At 57.1% G+C, this 23,374-nt stretch overlaps 9 protein-coding genes across 9 annotated transcripts; 3 read left to right on the forward strand and 6 right to left on the reverse strand.

The window, feature by feature from the left end:
• Positions 1–1,532: 1,532 nt before the first annotated feature.
• PHYSODRAFT_284734 (acetyl-CoA synthetase) lies at positions 1,533–3,581 on the reverse strand (the record flags this gene model as incomplete). Its single annotated transcript, XM_009520416.1, has 1 exon — positions 1,533–3,581. One exon carries the CDS (start codon positions 3,579–3,581, stop codon positions 1,533–1,535), a length of 2,049 nt encoding a protein of 682 aa, XP_009518711.1.
• A 763-nt stretch (positions 3,582–4,344) lies between these two features.
• PHYSODRAFT_310760 (hypothetical protein) lies at positions 4,345–5,516 on the forward strand (the record flags this gene model as incomplete). Its single annotated transcript, XM_009520417.1, has 2 exons — positions 4,345–4,941; positions 5,502–5,516. The coding sequence occupies 2 exons, from the start codon at positions 4,345–4,347 to the stop codon at positions 5,514–5,516; spliced, it is 612 nt and encodes a 203-aa protein (XP_009518712.1).
• A 380-nt stretch (positions 5,517–5,896) lies between these two features.
• On the forward strand, positions 5,897–7,500 carry PHYSODRAFT_310761 (putative G-protein coupled receptor; the record flags this gene model as incomplete). The annotated part of the gene is made up of 2 exons (XM_009520418.1): positions 5,897–6,394; positions 6,481–7,500. 2 exons carry the CDS (start codon positions 5,897–5,899, stop codon positions 7,498–7,500), a joined length of 1,518 nt encoding a protein of 505 aa, XP_009518713.1.
• A 236-nt stretch (positions 7,501–7,736) lies between these two features.
• PHYSODRAFT_480061 (hypothetical protein) lies at positions 7,737–8,270 on the reverse strand (the record flags this gene model as incomplete). The annotated part of the gene is made up of 1 exon (XM_009520419.1): positions 7,737–8,270. One exon carries the CDS (start codon positions 8,268–8,270, stop codon positions 7,737–7,739), a length of 534 nt encoding a protein of 177 aa, XP_009518714.1.
• Positions 8,271–8,864: 594 nt separating this feature from the next.
• On the forward strand, positions 8,865–9,194 carry PHYSODRAFT_295829 (hypothetical protein; the record flags this gene model as incomplete). Its single annotated transcript, XM_009520420.1, has 1 exon — positions 8,865–9,194. One exon carries the CDS (start codon positions 8,865–8,867, stop codon positions 9,192–9,194), a length of 330 nt encoding a protein of 109 aa, XP_009518715.1.
• Positions 9,195–9,984: 790 nt separating this feature from the next.
• On the reverse strand, positions 9,985–10,901 carry PHYSODRAFT_482219 (hypothetical protein; the record flags this gene model as incomplete). The annotated part of the gene is made up of 2 exons (XM_009520421.1): positions 9,985–10,144; positions 10,225–10,901. 2 exons carry the CDS (start codon positions 10,899–10,901, stop codon positions 9,985–9,987), a joined length of 837 nt encoding a protein of 278 aa, XP_009518716.1.
• A 796-nt stretch (positions 10,902–11,697) lies between these two features.
• On the reverse strand, positions 11,698–12,756 carry PHYSODRAFT_310764 (hypothetical protein; the record flags this gene model as incomplete). Its single annotated transcript, XM_009520422.1, has 1 exon — positions 11,698–12,756. One exon carries the CDS (start codon positions 12,754–12,756, stop codon positions 11,698–11,700), a length of 1,059 nt encoding a protein of 352 aa, XP_009518717.1.
• Positions 12,757–17,578: 4,822 nt separating this feature from the next.
• PHYSODRAFT_324645 (hypothetical protein) lies at positions 17,579–17,893 on the reverse strand (the record flags this gene model as incomplete). The annotated part of the gene is made up of 1 exon (XM_009520423.1): positions 17,579–17,893. One exon carries the CDS (start codon positions 17,891–17,893, stop codon positions 17,579–17,581), a length of 315 nt encoding a protein of 104 aa, XP_009518718.1.
• A 591-nt stretch (positions 17,894–18,484) lies between these two features.
• On the reverse strand, positions 18,485–22,537 carry PHYSODRAFT_258036 (hypothetical protein; the record flags this gene model as incomplete). Its single annotated transcript, XM_009520424.1, has 7 exons — positions 18,485–20,106; positions 20,137–20,466; positions 20,542–20,754; positions 20,785–21,240; positions 21,286–21,758; positions 21,789–21,952; positions 21,980–22,537. The coding sequence occupies 7 exons, from the start codon at positions 22,535–22,537 to the stop codon at positions 18,485–18,487; spliced, it is 3,816 nt and encodes a 1,271-aa protein (XP_009518719.1).
• Between the last annotated feature and the right edge of the window lie 837 nt (positions 22,538–23,374).

Raw genomic sequence — 23,374 nt, forward strand, 5'->3', positions numbered from 1 at the left:
TGATATCCCCTGCGGACAAAACGTGAAGCAGTCCACTATTCTGAAACACTTATTACTTGGGATTTGTATCAGCAAATCATATGGTGAAAACACAAGTACCCATATAATGTCAATTCAGTGCGGTTTATGCAGAATGAGCTAGCCAGGTGTATTCTCCACATTCTAAGCTTTCGAATGCTATATTGCTGATTTCCCCTGCAGGGCTACAGAATGACGGATCCGGATGATGAGAAGGATTGACGCGAGACGACCTTTATATTTTCATTATGTATACAGCTTACTTATGCGGGTAAAGAAATAAAAACAAGATGCTCATTTAAGTATATTCAATACAAATGTCATATTTAATCTATACTTTTGCGAGTACGCGTTACACGCACGGCTTCATGCGACACCGAATAGGCAATGCTCCGGGAGGGTACACAGGTCGACGAATAGTTTCATGGACGATGATAACGATTAATAATTGAGTAAATCCCAAAGTTGTATTGTTTTTAATCCTTTAAAAAGGCACTACCAGCCCAACTCTTTAGTTGACTCTAACGTGGGCATCTACTGCGCCTGCTTCGCAGCCGCAGCATCTGCCCGAGAAATTGAACAAATAGTTGCGCACATCGAAGTGTATCGATACGGAAATGATGTTTCAGCCAAACCTGTGAGGCTGGTAACCAGCAAGCCCCGCTCTTTTTTATCGCGGTGGGTTCTCAGGAACCGAAAGTCACCAATTGAGGTTGCCTGGTCTGATGAGGCCATCGGTGACATAACACCCTGGTCAGCGTCCAATGGCTGCGTTGGCGCCAGCAACGAGAGAGCTATTTCATTCATTTTGCAGGTACGATACACTGTGCTCATTTTCGTACTATGTTGTGTGCTAACGACCAGACGAGAGAGCTACAGTAGTGGAACGAAGGAGAGACGCATGGTGCGCTGATCTTGACCATTTAACTTGAGGATGTTAGCTAAGTGACAATAATGATCCTCAATTCAAAAACAAAACAAACAAACAAACTTTTAACTTGTGGGCTTGGGGGATAAATTGCGGAATGAGATATACGCTAATGTGCCGATTCCTTGGAGTGGGTGCTTCAACGCAGGGAAAAAAGTCTTGTTCAAATGAACGATGCTTGTGTCACTGTCGAGTTGAGCTGATTGGTTTGGCGACAGACACGAGGTTGGGCATCTTCGGCTAAGAGTGATTGTATTGAGCAAATTGACATGTAAAAAAATGCAGCCTGCAGCTAGACAAGTAATGTTGCTCATCTTCAGCTAAAGCTAAGCTTGGTCGATTATGGCGCAAATTGATACGCCTTCAGCGAAGCCGTGACGCTCTCATACTGTAAGTGTTTGAATGCAGGTTTTGGTCAATAATAAACGATTAGTATCAACCTTTGGTAAATAATGTGCATAAATTTTAGCATTTATCGACGGATCTGCGCAGCAGCATACCTTACGGTACACTTGCTATCTCAGTATTATGTCCGGAAGCTCGTTGCTCTCCATATTTTTGTGATCGGTAGATTCGGGCCAGCTAATTAGAACGTCTTGCCCACCAGTGCTGCGCGCATGGCACTGATAAGCTCCGGCACCACTGTGGGCTCGGCGAGAGTCGACAAGTCGTTGAGCGAGTCTTCTTCGCCTTGGGCGATTTTGCGGAGAATGCGGCGCATGATTTTCCCGCTGCGAGTCTTGGGCAGGTGCGGGGCCATGACAAAGATGTCGGGAGTAGCGAAGGCCCCGATCTTGGCGCGGATCTCCATGGTCAGCTCCTTCTCGAGCTCTGGCGAGCGATTGACGCCATCCATGAGCGTGACATAGCAGCAAATACCTTCACCTTTGATGCGGTGCGGGATGCCGACCACGGCCGCTTCGGCCACTGCGGTGTGTCCGATGAGCGTGCTCTCAAGCTCCGTGGTGCTGATTCGGTGGCCCGAAGGACACAAGACGTCGTCGATGCGGCCCGTGATGAAGTAGTAGCCGTCCTTGTCTCGGCGACAGCCATCACCCGTGAAGTACAGGCCCTTGTGCGAGGACGTGTATACCTGCAAGTACCGGTTGTGGTCGCCGTACACCGTGCGGGCCAATCCGGGCCACGGCGAGCGGATGCACAATTGGCCTTCGACGTCATTCCCCTCGATCTCAACGCCATTCTCGTCCGTCAGAACGAAGTCAATGCCGAAGAAGGGCTTGCTGCATGAGCTCGGCTTCATGGGGATCGCCCCCGGCAGGCCAACGCCAATGTGGCCGCCAGTCTCCGTCTGCCAGTACGTATCCACGATGTAGCACTGGCGGTTGCCCACCACTTCGTAGTACCATTTCCACGCCTCCGGGTTGATCGGCTCGCCCACGCTGCCCAACACCCTCAAGCTAGAGAGGTCGTACTCTCGGACCTTATCAACGCCTCGGGCCATCAAAGCTCGAATAGCTGTGGGCGCAGTGTAGAACTGCGTGACCTTGTGGCGCTGCACCAAGTCCCAGTAGCGGCCGTGGTCCGGGTACGTTGGCGTGCTCTCGAACAGCACAGTGGTGATACCGTTGGCCAGCGGGCCATACACGACGTAGGAGTGGCCCGTGATCCAGCCGCAGTCGGCCACACAGGCAAACACGTCGTCGTCGTGGATGTCGAACGCGTACTTGGCCGTCATCATGGCGTAGAGCAAGTAACCACCCGTAGTATGGGCGATACCTTTGGGGGTACCCGTGGACCCGGAAGTGTACAGGATGAACAAGAGGTCCTCGGAGTTCATGGACTCTGCGGGACAATAAGGACGGTGGCGACTTAACTCCTTCTCCATGTCCACGTCGATCCCTGGATGCATCTCGACTGCTGCGTTGTGCGTGCGCTTGAACACGAAGACGTTGCGGACGAAGTCGAGGCCTTGAATGGCCGTGTCCAACGTCCTCTTGAGCGGTAGAGTGCGTCCTCCGCGTCGGCCTTCGTCTGCAGTGAAGACCCACTGCGCCCGCGCGTCCACCACGCGGCTGCGTAGCGCCTCGGCCGACAAACCCGCGAAGATCATGTTGTGCACGGCCCCGATGCGCGTGCAGGCCAGCATGACGAAGACCGTCTCGGGGATCATAGGCATGTACATGGCCACCGTGTCGCCCTTCTGAACGCCCGCGAGCTTCATGGCGTTGGCGATGCGGCACGTCTCCTCCAGCAGCTCCGTGTACGAGATCTCGCGGCCCTGGCCGACCTCGTCCGCCTCCCAGATGATGGCGGTCTTGTCAGGGTGCGTCTTGACGTGGCGGTCGATGCAGTTGACGCTCACGTTGAGCAGGCCGTTGAGGAACCAGGCCACGTCGCCCTTGCTCACGGAGCCGACCACCGTCTCGTCGAAGTCTCGGAACCAGAGCAGGTTCTCGCGGGCCAGTTCACCCCAGAAGCCGTCGGGGTCTTCGAGCGAGCGCTTGTGCATGGCTTCATACTGCTCCAGGCTCTGGATGTGTGCGCGCTTGGCGACGTCGACGTTAACGGGATAGACCCCCGTGGAGGTGGCGGCTCCCGTGCTGTCGCCCATGGCGCAAATCCAATTGTAACGGACCCGCAGCAAGTCGCGCGTGGCGTTGGGGGCCAGTTCCATGAGAATGGGAACGCGACATGGATTGCTAGTGGCGCCTGCCTAGACTTGAACTAGAACTCGAAGGGAACGCCGCACACGCGTATGGGCTGCATGCAGACGACACACGAGCGCTATACTGCTGCAATATATTCGCGTGGGTGATCGTGGCGCGCGCTGTGTACAGTACCGCGTTGAGTTGCGCCCGGAAGCTGGCAAACCTGCTTATGTCGATCCACGCCATTAAAGATGTGTGTCTGTACCTGCGAGCGGTGGGGCGTCTACTAATATCGGATCGATTGAGTTTGCGGGCCGTGTTGGTTGAAGACAGACCAGACCACCCACCAGTTCCATGCACCAAAGACCCTGTCGCTTCTTGGATGACTTCTAAAACTTGTTGGTGATCTTTAATGTCGTGGCCCACGACATTAAAGATCACCAACAAGCCACGACTCGTGGGTCAACCAACTACAAAAACAAGTTATTCAGCATCGATGAGGGGACGAGAATCGAGGCAGCAAGCTGACACGTGGAATGTCGTGGCAAAAAAAACGCGATAAGCTTAACGCATGCAATGCTGACCAACGTTACTGCCACTGGAACGTCAGACTGCAACTTCAAAACCCAAGCAAGCTCCATACAATACTTACGCAGCCTACACTCAACAATTTTGACGCAGAACTCCAACAAGCAGGGCCATCTCCTGAGAGTTTTAAGAGGGAGGGCACTTGCCATTTTGCCCCAACGTTCGCCAGTCGCAGTCTTCAAGCGACCATCGACACAAGCGATGTCGACTTTCCTCGATGCTATTCGCGTGATCTCCACGATCACGGCCGCGCTGGTTGCCATCTCCCCAGCGCCAGACTTTTGGAAGATCTACAAAACCCGATCGACCGGACCGTCTTCAATCCTGCCCGTGATCATGATCTTCTGCAACTGCTACGTCTGGGTGCTCTACGCGTACCTCGTCGGCAACTTCCTGCCGCTCTTCGCCAACTGCGTCTTTGGCATGCTCACGTCCGTCGTCTTCGGTGGGATCTACTACCGATGGAGCGACGACCGCGTCCACATCCACAAACTCTGCGCCGTCGCCTTCGTCGCGATGGCGCTCTACACGATCTATTACGTCCTCGGGACGAGCAGCGTCACGAACCAGTCGGATGCCTCGGTGGAGAAAACGCTCGGCGTCATCAGCGACGTCGTGAGTTTGGTCCTGTACGCGTCGCCGCTTGAGACGATGAAGAAGGTGATCCAAACCAAGGACGCGACGACGTTGCCGATCATCATCAGCACCATTTTCCTCACGAACACGGTGGTGTGGACGGTGTTCGCCATCGTGGACGACGACATGTTTGTGATGGCCCCCAACCCCATTGGCATGGCAGTTTGTATCGCTCAAGTGGTGCTGTACGTGATGTATCCACCAAAAAACACGTTATGCATTTTGTTTCCATTGACTGCTATTATACTAAAATTCACCAGAAGAATCACAGTATTAGAATCGAACTCCGCCGCAGACCATCTGGATAAATGTGCGTTCTAACTCGAAATTTATCGCGAGCTTTGATACTGCGTTCAAGTTGTTGCTTTCAGTATGAAACATCCACAGGAATGCCCTTCGCGTTTACGTTTTCAACCATTTTACGGTGAATGAATTCCATGTAGGATAGACACTTCAGCCGCTTCTGAATTTTTCTCGATCACATGAGAGAAAGATGGGCTTGACAAAGGATTCGTAGCAGTAAACGCTTCTCGTGGACAAATAATTCCATTTTGATTGTCGTGATCTCTTCGATCATGCTGATGCTTCCCACTACTCGAAGTCATATCATAGCTAGGAGGTTACCCATCGAGCTCAGCTAATTCGCCGCCTTCATGCTCGCTCAAAACCAACAATTCTTAAGCAGCATGCATCCCCGAAGCGCTTGTCCTAAAGCACAAAAGCATCTCTCATCCTAACTTGAAACTCAGTTAAAATCGAGTTCGAATGCAACCGCGTAGTGTGCACGGTAGAGATATCTCGACAATAAAAGGTTGAGCATGAATCGATGGTCGCGAGGTGGATACAGCCTGGGCAAGTTGAAATGCCTTGCATCCATCCACTCACTCACTCGCGATGCATTCTGGCGGCGTCCAACCTCAGCAATGTAAGTAGTATTCCTGTTCCGAGTCCGAAAAAGTCTGAAGGACTGCACTTCCGTCAGCCACATGTATCCATGTTCCCTATTGGCTGAACTTTGTGTCAATAAAAAACCGTTGTAATAATGCGCGGATGCGTGGCGGCACCGTGGGCGTTCTACCTGTTCTACCTGGCGCTCTACGCGGCCGGGGCCGCGGCCATGAAGCAGTCGTGGAGCTTCGAGCGCGAGGACCGGTCGCACTTCCTCATCGAGCGCTTCGGCTTCGGGCCGTCGGGCCGCATGGACGTGCGCGTGACTGACGTGGCCATCGAGGCGGCCGACGGCTCCACCGAAGGCGCCGACATCCAGGCCGGCCTGCTGTTCGTGCACCAGGACGAGCTCTGGGAGGCCGTGGCCCTGTTGGACGACGTGGTGGGCGACGTGGACCTGCAGGACAACGACGACCCCATGATGCTGGCCACGGGCCAGGACCAACAGGCCCAGGACGGAGACGCACAGGACAAGTGCGCGCTGCAGCTGCGCCGCGACAGTCGCTGGGTCGACCTCGCGGACGAGCGCACGTGGAACGTCAGCCGTGGGGCGGAGCACGTGGCCCTTGATGGCCCGGAGGGGGGCGGCCACAACGGGCCGCTCAAAGTAGGCTTCTACTACATCTTCTACGCGCAGTGCACGCCCGGACTCCAGGTCTCCTTCCACGTAGGTCAACTTTTTTTTACTGATGATGGTAGAGTGGTAGAATTGTTCTACCTGACTTATTAATTTGTGTGTGTTGTATTAATTAGATGGACGCGATGTTCAAGAATGGGGCTAAGGACTTCTTCTCCGTGGGGGATGCCCCATTGCCGGTGGTGTACTTGACGACGAGTCTGCTGTTTCTGACCGCGGCCGCGGCCTGGGGCTGGTGTTTGGCGACGCGTCGAGATTTCGTGCAGAGGGTGCATTGGCTCATGGCCATGCTGGTGGGAGTCAAGACCGTGGCGCTGTTCGCCGAGGCCATGCGCGCGTACTACATGAGGCGCAACGGCGACACGCTCACGGCCTGGACGGCAGTGTCGTACGCGTTCATGAGTCTCAAGGGCCTGCTGCTGTTCTCGGTGCTGCTGCTCATCGGCACGGGCTGGTCGCTGCTGAAGCCGCATCTGTCGCAGAGGGACAAGTCCGTGCTGTCGCTCGTGCTGGTGCTGCAGGTCGTGAGCAACACGGCCCAGATCCTGGAGGCGGAGACGGCCGTCGGCACTCGGGCGTGGGTGAGCTGGCGAGATGTTCTGCTGCTGACGGACGTGGCCTGCTGCGCGGCCGTGCTGCTGCCCATTGTGTGGTCCATTCGACAACTGCGAGTAGCGGCCGCAACGGACGGCAAGGCGTTCGCCAACCTCCAAAAGCTCACGCAATTCCGGTCGTTCTACTTACTGGTGATTAGCTACATCTACGTGACTCGACTGGTGATACAGCTTCTGCAGGCCAGCCTGCCCTACGACGCTACGTGGGTCGCGGTGGCCGTCAGCGAGCTAGCAGCGCTGGCCTTCTTCACCATCACAGGCTACCGCTTCCGCCCGCTGCCGGTCAACCCGTACCTGGAAGTCCCCATGCACGAAGACGATCTGGAGGAGTTCGCGCTGGACGACGACGAAGACGACCTCGACTTCCGCAACATCCAGCGCACTGACATCCGCAAGTTCGCGTACGGCGCACCAGTGAAAACCAAGGCGAGTAACCAAGTCCAGACCAAAACAGGAACTTCCTCCCCGGAGCGCACCAGTTACGCCAAGAAGAGGAGTGGAAGCTTCAACAGCGACCTGTAGAACGTAGAGACGGAGAGCGCCATAGATGTCTTCAAGCGCTCGCAGAATGGTCCACCCGAATAGAAGGAACATTTCTTTGCTGCGCTCTTCCCGTGGGTGGCTTAACCCTTAATGGTCAGGTGAATCGAGCGGCGCTTTTCCGATGGCGAGTGCAAGTTGCTCCTGGAGCATGACGAAGCGTGATTCCGAGATCTCATTAATCTGAACACACAAACAGGCACGGCAGTGAGCAATGATCAAGCCAAACAGGTATCACGACGACACCAACTCACGTATCCGTTGCCGATCTGGACGCGTCGCCATTGTGCTTCATCAGCGGTAGATCCCGAAAGCTCGATTGGGTATGCGACGTCGACCAGCGACGCATCTCGTGCTGGCAGCGCCTTAACCACAACGCCTACTAATGTCGGAACGTCGACGGCATCCAAATGGTCGGGAGTGCGTCGGGATGCAATGAGGTCAACGAGTTTCTGGTCCATTACGAGAAGTTGAACATAAATCCCTACGGCTGGCAGGGACCCGACACCAGTGAGCGCGGAGGGCGGCACTTGGAGCAGAGTCAACGGAGGCATACCGGCCGCGGGTGTGCCATCACGATGCACAGTTAACCACTTGTCCTTTGTCATTGATTCTCCGTGAACGTGAACCAACAACTCCACATCATCCAGGCCTGCGTCACGAGTCTTCTCGACCCTTGCCAGATACCACACGCGTCTCCACGGAAACCAAACGAAACATCCAGGCTGGAAAGGTGCCGTTAGGCTGGCCATCGATAGTAACTGAAGTTGCCGGTGTTCACTGCAAGAATAAGTGTGCTAGCAAGTGTGTTGGTGCCTCCGGTAAGAATTCAAGCCGGGACTAAGATTTTAGTTTATTCGATAAGACACGATGACGTGCAGGAAGTATCGACGCCTGCTGATCAATCATCAACACAGGAGCAAATCTGTAGAACTAAGAGGTTCTGTGAATTCCGAGCTACCAGTACTTCCGCCGATACCAAACAGTACTTGATATGTGGATGGAGGAGAATATCAGGAGCGAGTGTCGTTGCTTCATGCAATCTTTGATGGCGTGTAAGGTCTCCGCATACAGCAACAACGCAAGTGCAGCCAAGCACCGCACTTCGTTTCTGCGTGGACGATTTTCACGTACTTCAAATGCTGCAAGGTGAAGTGTCGAATGGATCTTCGTACGGTACATGCAGCAGTGCAAGTTCAATCGCTCCAATTTGAAGGACTTGTGTGCATGTCGCCTTGAAGACCTCCAGCACAGTCCACTCAGCAAAGATGACCGATTCAGTGTCGCCTCTCGTTAATGTCCACACCCCACCACATCCCATTTCCGCCCAGCCTCGTCACATCACAATGTCGGCGGCAGTTCTCACCACCCTCCATGTTCTCTCCATCGCCAGCGCCATCGCGGCAGTGCTCGCTCCGTCTCCAGGGTTCTGGAGGATCTACAAGACTCGCTCGACTGGCTCCGTGTCCGTCCTCCCGGCCATCCTCATCTTCTGCAACTGCTACGCCTGGGTCTGCTACGCGCGTGTCGTGAACAGCGTTCCCCCACTATTTGTGGCGTATGCGGTCGGTATGCTGGCCTCGATCGCCTTCGCTGGTATCTACTACCACTGGGCGCAGGACCATGCTCAGATCCACAAGCTCTACGGCCTCGCGTTCAAAGTACTCGCCGCATAAACGCTGTACTATAGCCTCGGCACCAGCGGGGCCACGAGTCAGTCCGGTGATGCAGTGGAGAACACCCTCGGAGTCATGAGTGGCCTCATCAACTTGGCGTTGTATGCCTCGCCTCTGGAGTCGGTTAGAGAGGTGGTCGAGACGAAAGACGCGTCAACAATTCCGATCACCACCAGCGTCTGCTTTCCTCGCGAACGCCGTCGTTTGGGTCGTGTTCAGCGTAGCGCAGGGCAATGCACTCGTGCTGATCCCGAATGCTGTCGGGATCGTGCTGTGCATTGTCCAAGTGGCGCTGTACATGATCTACCGTCCTCGCAAAACTTGTCGATCGGTGGTGGGTCCTCAGGGCTACGATTCAGCAAGTTCTTCAGCGTGCGAGACCGTGAGCGACGCTGGAGCCGTTGCTTATGTGAGTATCAAAGGGTAACGTCGCCATCTGCGTGTAGAACAATCGACAAACCGTGGTGCCGCCCCACCTGTAAAGAAAAAAAAACGAGAAAATCAAAGTCACGTCCAGTGTCGTAGTTCTGCGTGATACCCCAAACGTGTAGGCTTCAAGTGGCCGCGGCTAACCTACATCAACATAACACACAATTTAATCAGTCTACTCGACGTCCAACTGCAGCTAGCCCTTCATGCAGGAAGAGGAAAACGACGACGAAGCGGGTCCTGCAGCACGTAATTAATCTGCGTCTGTTAGCGCTAACTGTAGTGATACGTTGTCCTAGGGTGCATTCGCCAGACAAGACGCGTCTTTCTTTCTTTCTTTTCCTACACTTCACGCCCGGCGCTAATACTCGTACGCCCACAAATTCTTGTCGAGGTAATCCTGGATCGCAGCGCGCAGAGACGTATTGGGCCGCAGCATGTCTAGAGTCAGCTTCTTGCGCGTCAGCGGGTCGATCGCCCCGTTATGGCGCAAATGCTCCTCCAAACACCGCCGCTCATATCTAACGCAACAAAAAATATAAAAACTCAGCAACTGCACCACCTAAAATAAACTACAACAAAAAATATGGTGCCCACGTACGAGACGCCATTGGGAGTCGTCACGGGGTCGTGCATGATCTCCATGCTGATTGGACACATGAAGTAGTCGGGCACCTCGCCCGGGTACATGTCCCTCTCGTAGCACGCGGCCATGTGCTCCACGTAGGCCATGAGCGCATCGGCCTCGTCCGCGCCCGTGCGTGTGGCTCCAGCTCCAGACTGGCGCGCGTCCAAGAGCTCGGCCGTGTGCCTGGCCCCGAAGAGCGCCTGCAGCTGGCCCTTGACCTTCTCGTGGCGCGCCACGCGCTGCTTCTGCACGTGGTGCCACTGGCGCTTCTTGACGCGGCGCAGCTCCGTGGCGATGTCGAGCTGGAAGGCCTTGGACTTGTGGGTCTTCTCGGCCGAGCTGAGCGCCGTCTGCAGCGCCTCCACGGCCGCGTCGAAGGCCAGCAGGTGCATGAGGCTCGTGCCCAGCATGTAGCTGGCCTTGGCGTTGAGCGCGTCGAACTTGAGCGCGAGCTGGCAGTCGTCGCGGCAGCTCTCCCAGCGCTCGAGCTTCGAGTGGCACAGCGCGCGGTTCGAGTAGTACAGGGAGCGGCCCGGGGCCAGCACGATGGCCTCCGTGTACATGTCGATGGCCGCGTGGAACTTGCCCTTGCCGAAGCACTGGTTGCCCTGCAGCTTGAGCTGCTCGGCGCGGTCGGCCGCCGTCGCCATGATTGTCGGCTTTCGGCTGACTTACGACACAATGAATGATTGGCTGCTATTATTAGCGAGGAAAGATGACGCAATGCACAAGTTGAAGTGCATGGTGTGCAGGTGGTGTGCAGGTTGCCCTTATGCAGGGGGCTCAATGCCCTTATCCGGGGGTACGATGCAAGCGCCTACACGACGGAGGGATGTCTCGTTGCAGCACTGGACTGCGGCGCGTCCTGTCTGGACTATCCAGGATAGAATGAGCTGGTGTTTGTTTGTCTTTTTTGCCGGCAAACGAGCATGCGTGGCCGGATGACCGCGTCAAGTTGCCTGAACACTCGGTCGAGCGCCAGGTGGCTTGGCCTGGCGACGCAAACTTTGACGACGAAGTGTAGAAGCAAGGATTCGCTTGCAGAGACCGTCGCTGGTGAATGCAACGCGGTTAACCCAGTCGATCGAATGCCTCGAATGAGACCTACGACAACTTCAACGTGCTTAGCTTTCGGCGCACAGTGAGCGGCGTTCTCATTGTCTCGCTGTGTCCGCATCTCCGGCTATCTCTCCGACTTGTTCGTCGTCGACGACGAACATGAGCGTCGTCGGCAACTTACATGTACATCACCATGAAGTCAGGCGGAGACTGTGCCACGCAGGACAAGCACAGCATTTCGAATGGGGAATCTATGGGTTATATTTTGTAGTGCTGGGAGTATTTACAGCTATGTTCGGGCGCGATTTTGTATATGGGGGAGGGGGGGGGTTCTACTAACTACACGAGTACGCTGGCCGGGTACGTACGGGAGGCCAGGCGAGCACTCTACACCCGCAGCTCGAAGTCGCACGGGCCGCAGTTGGCCGGGGGCTCGAGCTTCATGGCCATGGGCATGGGCGACGGCACGGCAGTGGCCGCCTTGCTGGCCGCAGAGCTCTTGGCCGCCATGGTCAGGCTGTAGTGCAGCCTGCAGAGGCCCTTGATCTGACCGTTCTTGTTGCAGTCCGGCAGGCGGCACAGCCGAGCGCCGCCGTGCAGCTTGCACAGGCCCTTGGACTGGGCCGACTTCTGGCAGCCCGTGACCGAGCAGCGGCGGCCGCCGCCGTGCGCGATGCAGTGGCCTCCACCCTGGTCGCTGATCTCGCATCCGGGCGTCGTACACCGCCGGCCGCCGCCGTGGGCCTTGCACAGGCCGCGAGAGCGGATGCCCTTGGTGCAGCCGGGCATGCGGCAGATGCGCGAGGCCGGCTTCTTCTTCTGCAGGCGGCTCGGCCGGTTGGTGCGTCGGTAGGCGCGACGACTGGCGGCCGTCGGCGACGTGAATAGCATGGAGCTGTGGTGGACGCCGAAGGCGCCGAGGCCGGCGCCGACACGAGCCTTTGGCTCGGGGAGCATGGGGAAGAAGGCTGTGTTGCGGGCCGAGCCTGTAGCGGTGTGGCCCATGGGGAACGCCGGTACGCGCAGGGCCGCGGCCATGTTGGGCGAGATGGATCCGAGCGAGGCGGACGGGATGCTGCCTCGGCGCAACGTGCTGGTGAGCTGTGGCGTGGAGGGGGCCGAGGCTGTGAGTGCTGAGGTGGGCGTGAGCACGGGGCTGAAAAGTGCGGGGCTGCTGGCCATGCCGGTCATGTCGGTGGCCGGCAGCTCCTGGTCCTGTGGGCCGGGCGACATGATCTCCTGGAAGATCTCGTCCAAGATCTCTTCGTCGCTGAGGGCCTGGTTGGCGCCACCGCATAGCGATGGGTGCATGTTGGGGGCGTGGGCGTACTGCGCTGCTGCTGCCTGTGCTGGTTGCTGGTACTGTGTCTGTGTGTTGTCGGCGTGGAAGAGCATGAACGCATACTCGGCGTCCTCGCTGCTGGATCGCCAGTCGGCGGGCGTCATGGCGTGCGACATCGTCTGCACGGCGCTGCGGCTACTGTAGTGCTGCTGAGCTGAGCTAGTGGCGCTGCTGAGCTGCTTGAGGCCGAGCCAGTTGAATGGAAAGTGACCATCGTGAGGCGCCGGCAGGCAGATCGAGGAGGGGCGCCGGCCTATGGGCGCGCACGTACGTAGTGGCTGCTTTTCTTCTATTATGCGGCGGTTTTGCCACAACGGCCAGCGCGCGTTCTGTAGAAGCTCGTTCGATTGCAGCGCTGCTTGACCCGCGTGGGCGATACACTGAAATACCGGCAAATTTCCAGCCCCCGCCATCAGGCCGGTCTGCCTGCTGCTTCTTACAAGACCAGTTGCAGCCGCCGGAACGCGTGGGTAAGGGCCGAGCACTCACGCCGCGCAGAGCCGAGCTGTCACCGTCTTGAAGCGGCCGAATAAGCCGCATTTGCTCGGCCAAAGGGCTTGCGCCGCCACTAACCTTCGTACGTTGGTCTCGGACTTTGAAGTCCCCGCTGGCTCCGAACTGAAATCACTGACTACCACGGCGCCGTAATGCTCGCAAGAATCATGCCGCGGTAACGGAGACTATACATCGTGCTGCGCCCGCGCTGGGCCGCTGGGTTCTTCGAAAGCACGCCGAACCATCTTCTCCGGTACGCTCGTAGAAGGCGTGCTGGACTGCCAGCCCCCGCGTGTCTGCTCTGCACCGGGTCACACCCACCCGGCGCCCTCGAGCACTGGAACGCGCGATGGATTGAAGTATCCAACGCGGAGGTGATCGGTCTCAGCCAAAGGCGGCGGCGGCGGTCTCCTCTCCCCTCGACTTCCTCGCCGATTGCGAGCAAGTTGCCAGCAGTATATCAGCCCCCCACCAAAATGCATGGGACGGCCGCGGTCTTAGTCTTAGGAGGACGCCGAGCGTCAGCCTCCACCGAAGCCATGCACAAGTCGTGTCGAGCGTGGAGGGCCAAGCTAACGCCAACGGCAACGGCAACGGTGGGCAGGCGGGCGCAACACGAGACTCCCTCGCTCGCTCGGATGGATGACGTCCGCCCTGCAACGCGACGACGGGTTGAAACGCACAGGTTGAAGTTGCGCGTCCCTTGACGGGCCAATCAGCGCGCGCCTTGCCGAAAAGATACCTATAATTTACGTTTCCGGACTAAGCGGCCTGCGTTACGTGCCAAACGGCACTTGAGCAGCGGTTTCAGCGCGAAACGGGCGCTCTCTTGGCGCTCAGTATGGTGGGGGCGGTCATTCGAAATCGGTGCGCTGCTGTGGCTGGCTGGTGGCCTGGTGCTCCCGGCCGGGGGCTAGTCGAGTGGTGGTGGCGCTGGTGCTGCCGCGATCAAAACGGTCCAGCGCCGACTGGGGACACGCCGCGGTGACGCCAGCAGATTTATGTCCGAGGAGCCGCTGGCGTTTCGCTCCGGCGGCGGCGGCGGCGCACATGAGCTGCGTGAGCGGCTAGCTGGTATCAAGGGCCCGTGTCCCAGTGTACGTGCCTTGCCACCGTGGCCTGACTGCCTGGTTGGAGCGCTGAGCCAGCGCCGAACTCGTTGCGTGATGACCTTGCCCTCAAACGCCTACAACAGCTTGGGTGTGAGAGCCTCGGACGCGTTGCGGATGCCGGACTTGACCACGGGGCAGCTGCCAAGCTCCGCACATCAGAACCCTGGAAGGACCGACGACGGCAGCGTTCTCTCCTCGTGATCATCTTCGGATAGTAGTCAGCGCAGCATAACGCTGAGGGTCAAGGTGGTGGGAGCCAAGAAAGAAAACTCAGCTCAGTTCCGCAGAGAAGGAGCCGCGCTGTCTCTGCAAATTCCCTGTCCATGCGTGCGCACTCAGGCGTTGCGGCGTGGGGCACAGGTTGATACGTCCTTCGTCTACAACATGCTAGACTGGTACGTCTTCAATGAACCGCCGAACGCTGCCTGCGTTCTCTTGCTCTTGCTCAAGCGGCGCGTCGTGGCATTGAGATGATTGCTTGATTCGCTCGACGAACTTCAAGATCCCGTCGCTCTCTGCTACTTGTCCATGGTAGCATGTACACAGCCAGCATGGGTGATGCCGCTGGATTTCTTCTTCGGGTGATCTTCAGCGCCATCCGCCACGCTGGGCGTGGTGGGCGGCGAACAGGACTGACTCACGCGTGCAACGTGCTCGTGGCGATCCTCGGAAATGCCTACAGCTCTGGTACTGAGCAACCACAGCCCAGCTGCCACACAGGAATAGCTACAGTACTCCGCATATCAAGCTCAAAGAGCTAGAGAAGTTCTACTTCAACTGCAGAAGTACTACGCTTTTTATTCAGGGCTCCGCTGGGGCGTGTTGACATAGCAGGCATCCACTTGACTGCTGCGTCCGATAATAAGCCACGTTTGCGCCTCTCGCTCTAAGACGGCGGGCGGGGGTACGGGGTTTATACATGCAAGTACTAACATTTATTTCTTAGTCTTACGAAGACTCTGAGTGGGCAACTATTTCTTGTCAAGAAAAAACAAGTGTTTGGGCTGGTTGTTGTTGAATGCAGTGCTTGATCTCTAAATGCATTCGCAGATATATCGCTTGTGTCGACATGCATAGAGCGAGGCCTTCAAGATCACCGCAGGCGGCATCGCCATGCTACGGTATCACGCGCCGCTTCAGCAAGAAATCACCGGCAGCATTCGGCACTTGCTTGACGAAGCGCCAGTCCCCGTGCACTTTTGGTTGTAGACGAAAGCCTCAGATAGGTTGATCCCCGTAAGCAACGCGTAAGTTCACGCACATGACCAGATCCTTCGTGGGGCTCTCCGGTGGCAGTCCACCCCCTTGACTCCTGACGTTATGCCGCACTGACTCCCGTGATGAGGATCAAACAGAGAGAACTCTACCGTCACCAGAGTCTCCCCAAGGTTCTGATGTGCCAAGCTTGGCTCAGCGCTCCAACCAGGCAGTCAGGCCACGGTGGCAAGGCACGTACACTGGGACACGGGCCCTTGATACCAGCTAGCCGCTCACGCAGCTCATGTGCGCCGCCGCCGCCGCCGGAGCGAAACGCCGAAGCCGCGTCGCCAGCGGCTCCTCGGACATAAATCTGCTGGCGTCACCGCGGCGTGCCCCCAGTCGGCGCTGGACCGTTTTGATCGCGGCAGCACCAGCGCCACCACCACTCAACTAGCCCCCGGCCGGGAGCACCAGGCCACAGCAGCGCACCGATTTCGAATGACCGCCCCCACCATACTGAGCGCCAAGAGAGCGCCCGTTTCGCGCTGAAACCGCTGCTCAAGTGCCGTTTGGCACGTAACGCAGGCCGCTTAGTCCGGAAACGTAAATTATAGGTATCTTTTCGGCAAGGCGCGCGCTGATTGGCCCGTCAAGGGACGCGCAACTTCAACCTGTGCGTTTCAACCCGTCGTCGCGTTGCAGGGCGGACGTCATCCATCCGAGCGAGCGAGGGAGTCTCGTGTTGCGCCCGCCTGCCCACCGTTGCCGTTGCCGTTGGCGTTAGCTTGGCCCTCCACGCTCGACACGACTTGTGCATGGCTTCGGTGGAGGCTGACGCTCGGCGTCCTCCTAAGACTAAGACCGCGGCCGTCCCATGCATTTTGGTGGGGGGCCGATATACTGCTGGCAACTTGCTCGCAATCGGCGAGGAAGTCGAGCGGAGGGGAGACCGCCGCAGCCTTGAGCTGAGATTGGGTACTTTAAGCCATATTGTGCTGCTCTGTTCTTTCGGTATGGTATCGTCATCTTGAGAAAGATAAGAGCAATAAAGCATAGTTTATCGATCATACTGCACTGGTATAAGTACACACTGGCAGCATACACGTACATACCAATCGCCATCATTACTACCCGACATCAGCATGGACACATCTAGTGAGCGTTTGCTCGAAGCAGCCTGCCCAAATTGCCACATTTCCCTGAGTTTGTACGAATTCCATACCTAGCATGTAATAGCAGAAGCTTCATTTCGCAATTACTATGAAAACACAAAAAGCAAAATTAATGTGTGAAGCAGCGTGCTACAGCTCACCCACTGCTCGCACTTCCACTCAGTGGCTTGATCAGATTGCTTGACGCAGCGAGCAGCGGCTTGATCAATCGTGGTAAAGTCAGAGACCGAATTGGTAAGCTAAATAGTGTGGGGTCTTTTTCCGAGGCAAATGCTGAATCCCGCCATTTCTTCATATCCAGCATCGGCCGATAGCACCAAGGCGCACAGAATGTCGCTGTCGCTTGGGCCGAGTTTCTCCAGGACTAACCTCGCCACGTCGACCCGATCAGCATTTGCCGCACCGAGCAACCCATTGCTAGCGGCAACCCGAACCATCTCCTGGCGGTCTGCTCGAGTACCTTCCTGCAGCAGCCACCTCTCGAGTAGTAGTCTTACGATATCATTCTTAGCTCCCCCAAAGTAATCGCAACATCACACTGATTCATTCTGCCGCTGTCGAGTAGCAGCTCGACCACATCGCTGCGGCCGTGCCGAGCGGCCCAACTCAAAGCTAGCTCCACAGAGCATCCATAACCGCGCGCTATTACCGCGATTTCCACATGCCCTTCCTCGGCAGCGACCACCAACGCCTCGTCAAAGTTGATAAAATACCGACGTCCTCCACAACTTTCGGCACACAAAAGCCCGCTAAACGATCATTCCGCACTTGGCAGCAGGCATTCGATGGCAGCGGCGTGCCCGTTAGCCGCTGCCGCATCCAGAGCCGCTCACCATATCTCCCGTCATGCCCCGCCGCACGAAAACAATGACTGATAGTTGACCACGTCCTGCAGCAGTCGTGAGCTCCCGTTCATGATTGAACATGTTTGGATAAGCTGCGATAAGCTACTGCAGCGCATCGAGGTGATCATAGGCAGCTGCACTGGTAAACGCCTCGATCGAGCAACCCTCCGTTCGGTTGTCACGCAGCCACTGAAGCAGATCGACACGTCCTCGAGCAGCAGCTCCCTTCATAGCTCTAGCCGTCCAGGGACAGATATCTCCATACACCTCAAGTACACGGTGCAAGTCGTTGTACACGGCAGCGTCAACGGTCTTGGGCATCAGGAACGAGCTCACGAGGTCAGCGACATGTGGGAGAGCTCGCAACTGGATCGGGATCGCCAACCTAGCGCTCGATAGCGGCGGGGGCGTCTCCATCCTTGTGGCTTAACGGTTAACGGTATTTTATGAATGAAGAGAGAACTTGTGCGACAGGGATCGCCTCCATTCGCGTTCTCTTCTTTTTCTTTTGGGCTAACCGTCAAGTGGGGACGCTCCAGCAATTTATGTTTTGTTCGTCAAGTTGCATATTTGGTGCTTCACCAGGGAGTTTTCGTTGAGCTTTGCTGTAGCCTGCGGCAGCGTCTTGGCAAAGCGGGTGACAGAAGCCCCCCCCCCACAGTGTCTCGCATGAGGAATTCTCCTCCTCTTCATGGAGGGGCATTCTCGAGAAATGATGCGTGCCGAGAAACTCTCTGGATAGGGTCTGATACCAACCTGACTCATACCACGCGAGCATCGCAATAGGCAAGCGCACCTTCGTTTCGAAATACAACCAAGAACTTCAACTTGTACACACAACCGGGCTCCAGTTGCTGTACCCACTACTCACGCACATGGACTGATTATAGACGCGTGCAACACGCCACCGAGGGGAAGACAAACTCCTGTAATATCTTCAATTTCATAGCGAAACATTTCAGACTCGGTTCATCTGCACACTAGAATTCCAAATAATATACCCACGACTCAAAAGCCACCCAGGACGCCGTTCAGTGCGTCGCTGATAGCGTACATGCGGCGGCGCTCGTGCTTCACGTGGCCGATGCCAACACTCTGGCCGCCACTAGCGAACGCCATCATCTTTTTCCCGCCGATGCTGTCCGGGTCGCCGCGCTTCTCGTAGAAGAAAACATCGTTCACAACACGATCCAAGGCCGAGTAAATGTGGCTGGGGACAGCGATGGTGGCCACAGTGTCGAACAGAGACTGCTCCGATACGCGCGCGTTCCATTCGTCCTGGTAGATCACGTTGCGCTGCAGCAGCGGGAGCGCGACATCGATTTCAGCCGCCAGCAGCTGCGGAGCCAACAGCTCGTGAATAGCCATGGCCGTCCGGAAGAGAAACACCGTACCATCCAGCAGAAAGTTGTCAAACACGCGAGCCGCCGATTCCAGCGGTAGAACCTGCAGGAACAGCGTCTGCAGCCAGTTCATCAGATACATGGAGCAGGAGAACACGCCGATTTCCCGCAGGTGGGCATGCAGGTGGGGCAGCCGCGAGTTCAAAAACGTATCGAACAGCGTGTAGTACACGTTCGCGAGGTCGGCGTCCAGCAGGTAGAACGTGAAGAGATGCTCGTTCACCATGAGGTTGGCGAGACACTGGAACGCCAGGTAGCGGTCTTGAGGCATGTGCAGACACAGCATGGCCGCCAGGTACGACATGCCCTGGATGTATCCCAAGTCCGGTCGGTAGCACGCATACGTCTCGAGCACTTCCAGCAAGAACGCGTAGTACGGCCCGCTTGAATCGAAGAGCTTCAGCGACGGGAAGGTCCGTGGCAAGTCCGTGTCAATCAGCGCCAGGGTATGCTCGCGTCCTCCGTCCACGTCGTCGTTCTTCTCTTTCGCAGCCCGGTCCTTCTTGTACGCGGCCGCCCGTCGCCGATAAATCTTGAACATCTCTGGAGTTACCTTCAGCTTGTTACCGATCGCCATGGGCCACACGCGCGCGCGAATAGATGGGGGGATTCCCTGTCGCCACAGCGAGTGCGCCAACGGCGTATCTTTATTCTCCTCCCAGTCGCGCAGGATGCGTGTCCGCCAAAGCTTCTTGGCACGCCGCAGCTCTTCTTCCTTCTCGTGAATGGCCTCACGGGGGGCTTCACCAAGATCCATTGCCAAGGTTGGAGGAGAGCCTCGTCGGTGACGCCGGGTTCCAACTGTTGGGGTTGTTGGCCGTCCCGGCGAGCCCCGACCGAAGAACGGGTCGTCTTCACTCGCTTCACTGCCCTCCGAAACCTGTCGTTGAGTCCTCGGTATTGCTAATCCATCCACTGCCGCCCCCGTCCGCACCATTGCATGGGACGACGACGACGAGTGGCCGTACAGAGCTGGATCCACTTCAAGCGCAATCGTGTACTTATGACCGCACGCCACGACAAGCTCAGTTTGAGAGGAGAAACAATCGATGCGCTCCGGTTTGTCTTTGTTCGCAGTGTGTCCGAGTCCGCACGCTCCGTACGAGTTTAGTCCCCACGCGAACATCACACGTTTCTCCGTTGTCGCAATGGAGTGGAAGGCACCACAATACACTCTCGTCAACTGATCGGGGGCGCAAAGCGCGTCTGAAGGCAACTGCACACGGGCTGGTAAAGGTTGATAAACGTCTCCCGTACCAAGCTGTCCGTATTCTCCCAAGCCCCACGAATACAACTCGCCACTTGCTGTAAGCACAACCGTGTGGGTGTACCCGCACGCAACATCGACCGCCGCTGAACCTGCGGCTACCTCGCGGAGCTTCTCGACACACCGCGGCACCACTTGATCCTTATCCACGTATCCCAAGCCACACTGGCCCTCACCCGTCTTGCCCCACGTGAAAATATTGCCTTGTCGGTCTAGCGCAGCAGTGAAGTTCCAGCCGCAAACTACATTCGAGATGCGCGTCCCCTGCGGAAAACCGACAATTTGATGCGGTGTATCACGCCACTTGTTGTCACCAAGGCCTAACCGACCATTTCGCCCTCGTCCAAACGTAAACACTGTGCCCTTGGCCGTCAGCACCGCCGTATGAGCCCCACCACAGCTAGCACTCGCCACGCTTTCTCGTAGCAAGCTCATCACCTTCCTTGGCACCGCACGATCGCGCATGTCGCCGTGACCTAGACGTCCATCTTCACCACTGCCCCACGTGTACAGCTCCCCGGCGTCTGTAATAGCTAACGAGTGCTGCGCGCCGCACGATATCATGGCAATCGTCGTGCGATGAAGTGCCTTCTCCAGAGCAAGTTCCTCTACAAGATGCGGTGCCAGAAATGACGAACTTGAGATGCTTCGCGTATAGTCATTGTCAGCTGAATTGGCGTTGGTTGCAATAGTGACTGCAGCGGCTTTCTTGTCTTCATTATCGCCGTAGCTGTAGACATCCCCTGTCGACGTCAAGTACAGCAAGTGCTCGCCACCGCACGCCACTTGGACGATCGGTTGACCGTTGAGCAGAGACACCTGCTTCGGACGGAGTACGAGCGGCGTTCCACCTTCCAAGCTAGGAGGCCGCCCCCACACCCACATATGCGAGCTCGGCTCCTCGCTCTGATGATCGTTCAAATGGTCCAGCTCGCGCTCATCTTCGTCCTCCACCTCTGCGTCGTCTTCGGCCGTTCCTTCTTCATCGTCACTCTCGTTCCCATCGTCCCCTTCCTCACTTTGATCGCTCCTGTCGGCCTCCACGACATCATCAACATCGTCCACACCAGTTGCCGCGGATGATTCCTCGTGAGCTTCATCAACGAGATGCGCGTTGTTCGTCGACGCGTCATACTCACGTAAGGACTGCGCGGCTCTTGACACTGCAAAGCTGATACTCCCGCGGCCCCGGCGACTGTTTCTTCTGTTGAGCACCGGTTGCGACTGGCTGCGCTGCCGCGGCATGCGCTCCACCCGCTCGAAGCCGTGCAGCTGGTCGTGCATCGCAGCCAGCATTTCGTTTTGCAGAGCCACCAGCGCCGTCATGCTGCTCTGCACGTCCGCGCGCAGCTTGGCGTGCAGCGTCTCGCGCTCCTGCTGCAGGCGGCGGACGTTCACTTCCCTCGCCGTGTCCTCGCCCATGCTGTTGTTATGCCTGGTCCAGTACGTGTGCTTCACCTCAGGCAACACGTCGCGACTCAACTGCTCCAATGGGGTCAACACGGCGTCCTCGCACTTCTTGTCGAACTCTGGCTGCACGGCCTCCAGCATCTGCGCGAGCGCCTTGACGAGCCGCGCCGCGTGCGTCCTCCCGTCGTCCTCGCTCTTCCTCCTTTCGCCGTCCACTTCCACCTCAGCGAACAGCGACATATCGGCCACGCGCTTGTACTCGTCCAGCACGGCTTGCGTGGCCCCCCACCAGGCCGTCGTGGCCTGCATGTAGGCGCGCACGCAGTACCACAGCGCGCTGAGGTTGCCCTCGGCCTGCAGCACCTCGTTCCGGAACCGCGCGGACGCGTCGCCCGCCTGCTCTCCCCGTTCTACCTGCTTTACCTGCTCTCCGTGGTCCTCCACGTCGTCGCCGTCGCTCTCCAGCAGCCCCACGTCCTCGCTGTCCGTGACGCTGTCGGCATCCGCCCAGTTGGCGGCCGTCTCGGGCCGCGCCCAGTCGGGCAGCTCGCCCCTGGCTGGCCGCGGCGGCCGGTTCCTGTGGTGCGCCACGAAGTCGCAGAAGATCTGCATGTCCAGGCCGGCGCTCGACTGCGCGTCGTGGTGCATGCCGGCCGCGTGCTGGCGCGCCAGGTGGTCCACGACCGCGCGCAGGAAGGCGCGCAGCCCGTCGAAGCGCTGCTGCAGCTGCGCGTCCGAGAGCGGGAAGACCTGCAGCGCGTACTTGGGCGGCAGCCCCACGGGCGGGTGGAAGTGCAGCTTGGCCGCCAGCGCCGCGACCTGCGAGTAGCGCCGGTACACGAGGAAGTGCGCGCTCGAGGTGGCCACCTGCAGCACGTAGGCCAGGAACGGCTTGCCGCCCGCGCTGCGGTGCCGCGCCTGGTAGAACCCCACCATCTGCACGTCCGTCAGCAGCCCGAAGCCGAAGCCGCCGCCCGCCATGGTCGCTCGATGATAATCACGGTAAAACGGTGGAAGAGGCTCAAAATGGTGTGCTCCACCTCATATTATCCGGAGTAAGTACTGCTTGTTGAGTAACGAGAGTAGATCCTCCGTCGGAGTAACTCTCGAATGACGACGCAAGCGCACCACACTCAATGGTACCGAAAGCACGAGTCATAGCCCTGGATTGATCTGATGTTACTGAAGGAGTTTGATTTTACTGGAGGGGGGTGAGATTTCCCTTGCTCATTTTGTATTTTGTATTTTTTTTTAGTTGCTCAAGATGGAGGTACCGGTAGCCGTTTTTATAGCTACAGAAAGTCAAAGAATTCCATGAAAACACTTCTAATCTGATCAAGTCCTCTGATGATACCTGCTTCTTTCAACCCACTAGATGTACCCTTTTGTTTGGACAAATACAAAAGTGATTTCGTTGATCGGAAGTGTATGGAAGGCGCCCTCCCTCTCCATCAGAAGATTTGACGATGAAATTTCCAAGCACATGTACATGTACTGTACTGTGGGATTCTTAACTTTAATACGAGTACATGTAGCATGTCCATCCGATGCCTGTGTGGTTGAATATCAGCACTTTTACCGTGCCGTGCCTCCAACGCATGCGTGCTGTTGTGATTCATGAACTATCCCCACCGAGATATCCCTGTCCAGCAGCGTTGTTTATTCACTTTGCAACTCGACTCGAGTCCCCAACACGCCAGCTACAAGCGTCGACCCGCAATGAAGATCATCCAAGCAGCGACTTTCGCCTTCATTGCCGCGATTTGTGCGGCTTAAGTCAGCGCCAGCCCTGCGCATCCAGGGCGCCTACGCCCAGCC

Source organism: Phytophthora sojae (assembly GCF_000149755.1).
Source record: "Phytophthora sojae unplaced genomic scaffold PHYSOscaffold_2, whole genome shotgun sequence".
In the NCBI taxonomy this organism is placed as follows: Eukaryota; Oomycota; class Peronosporomycetes; order Peronosporales; family Peronosporaceae; genus Phytophthora; species Phytophthora sojae.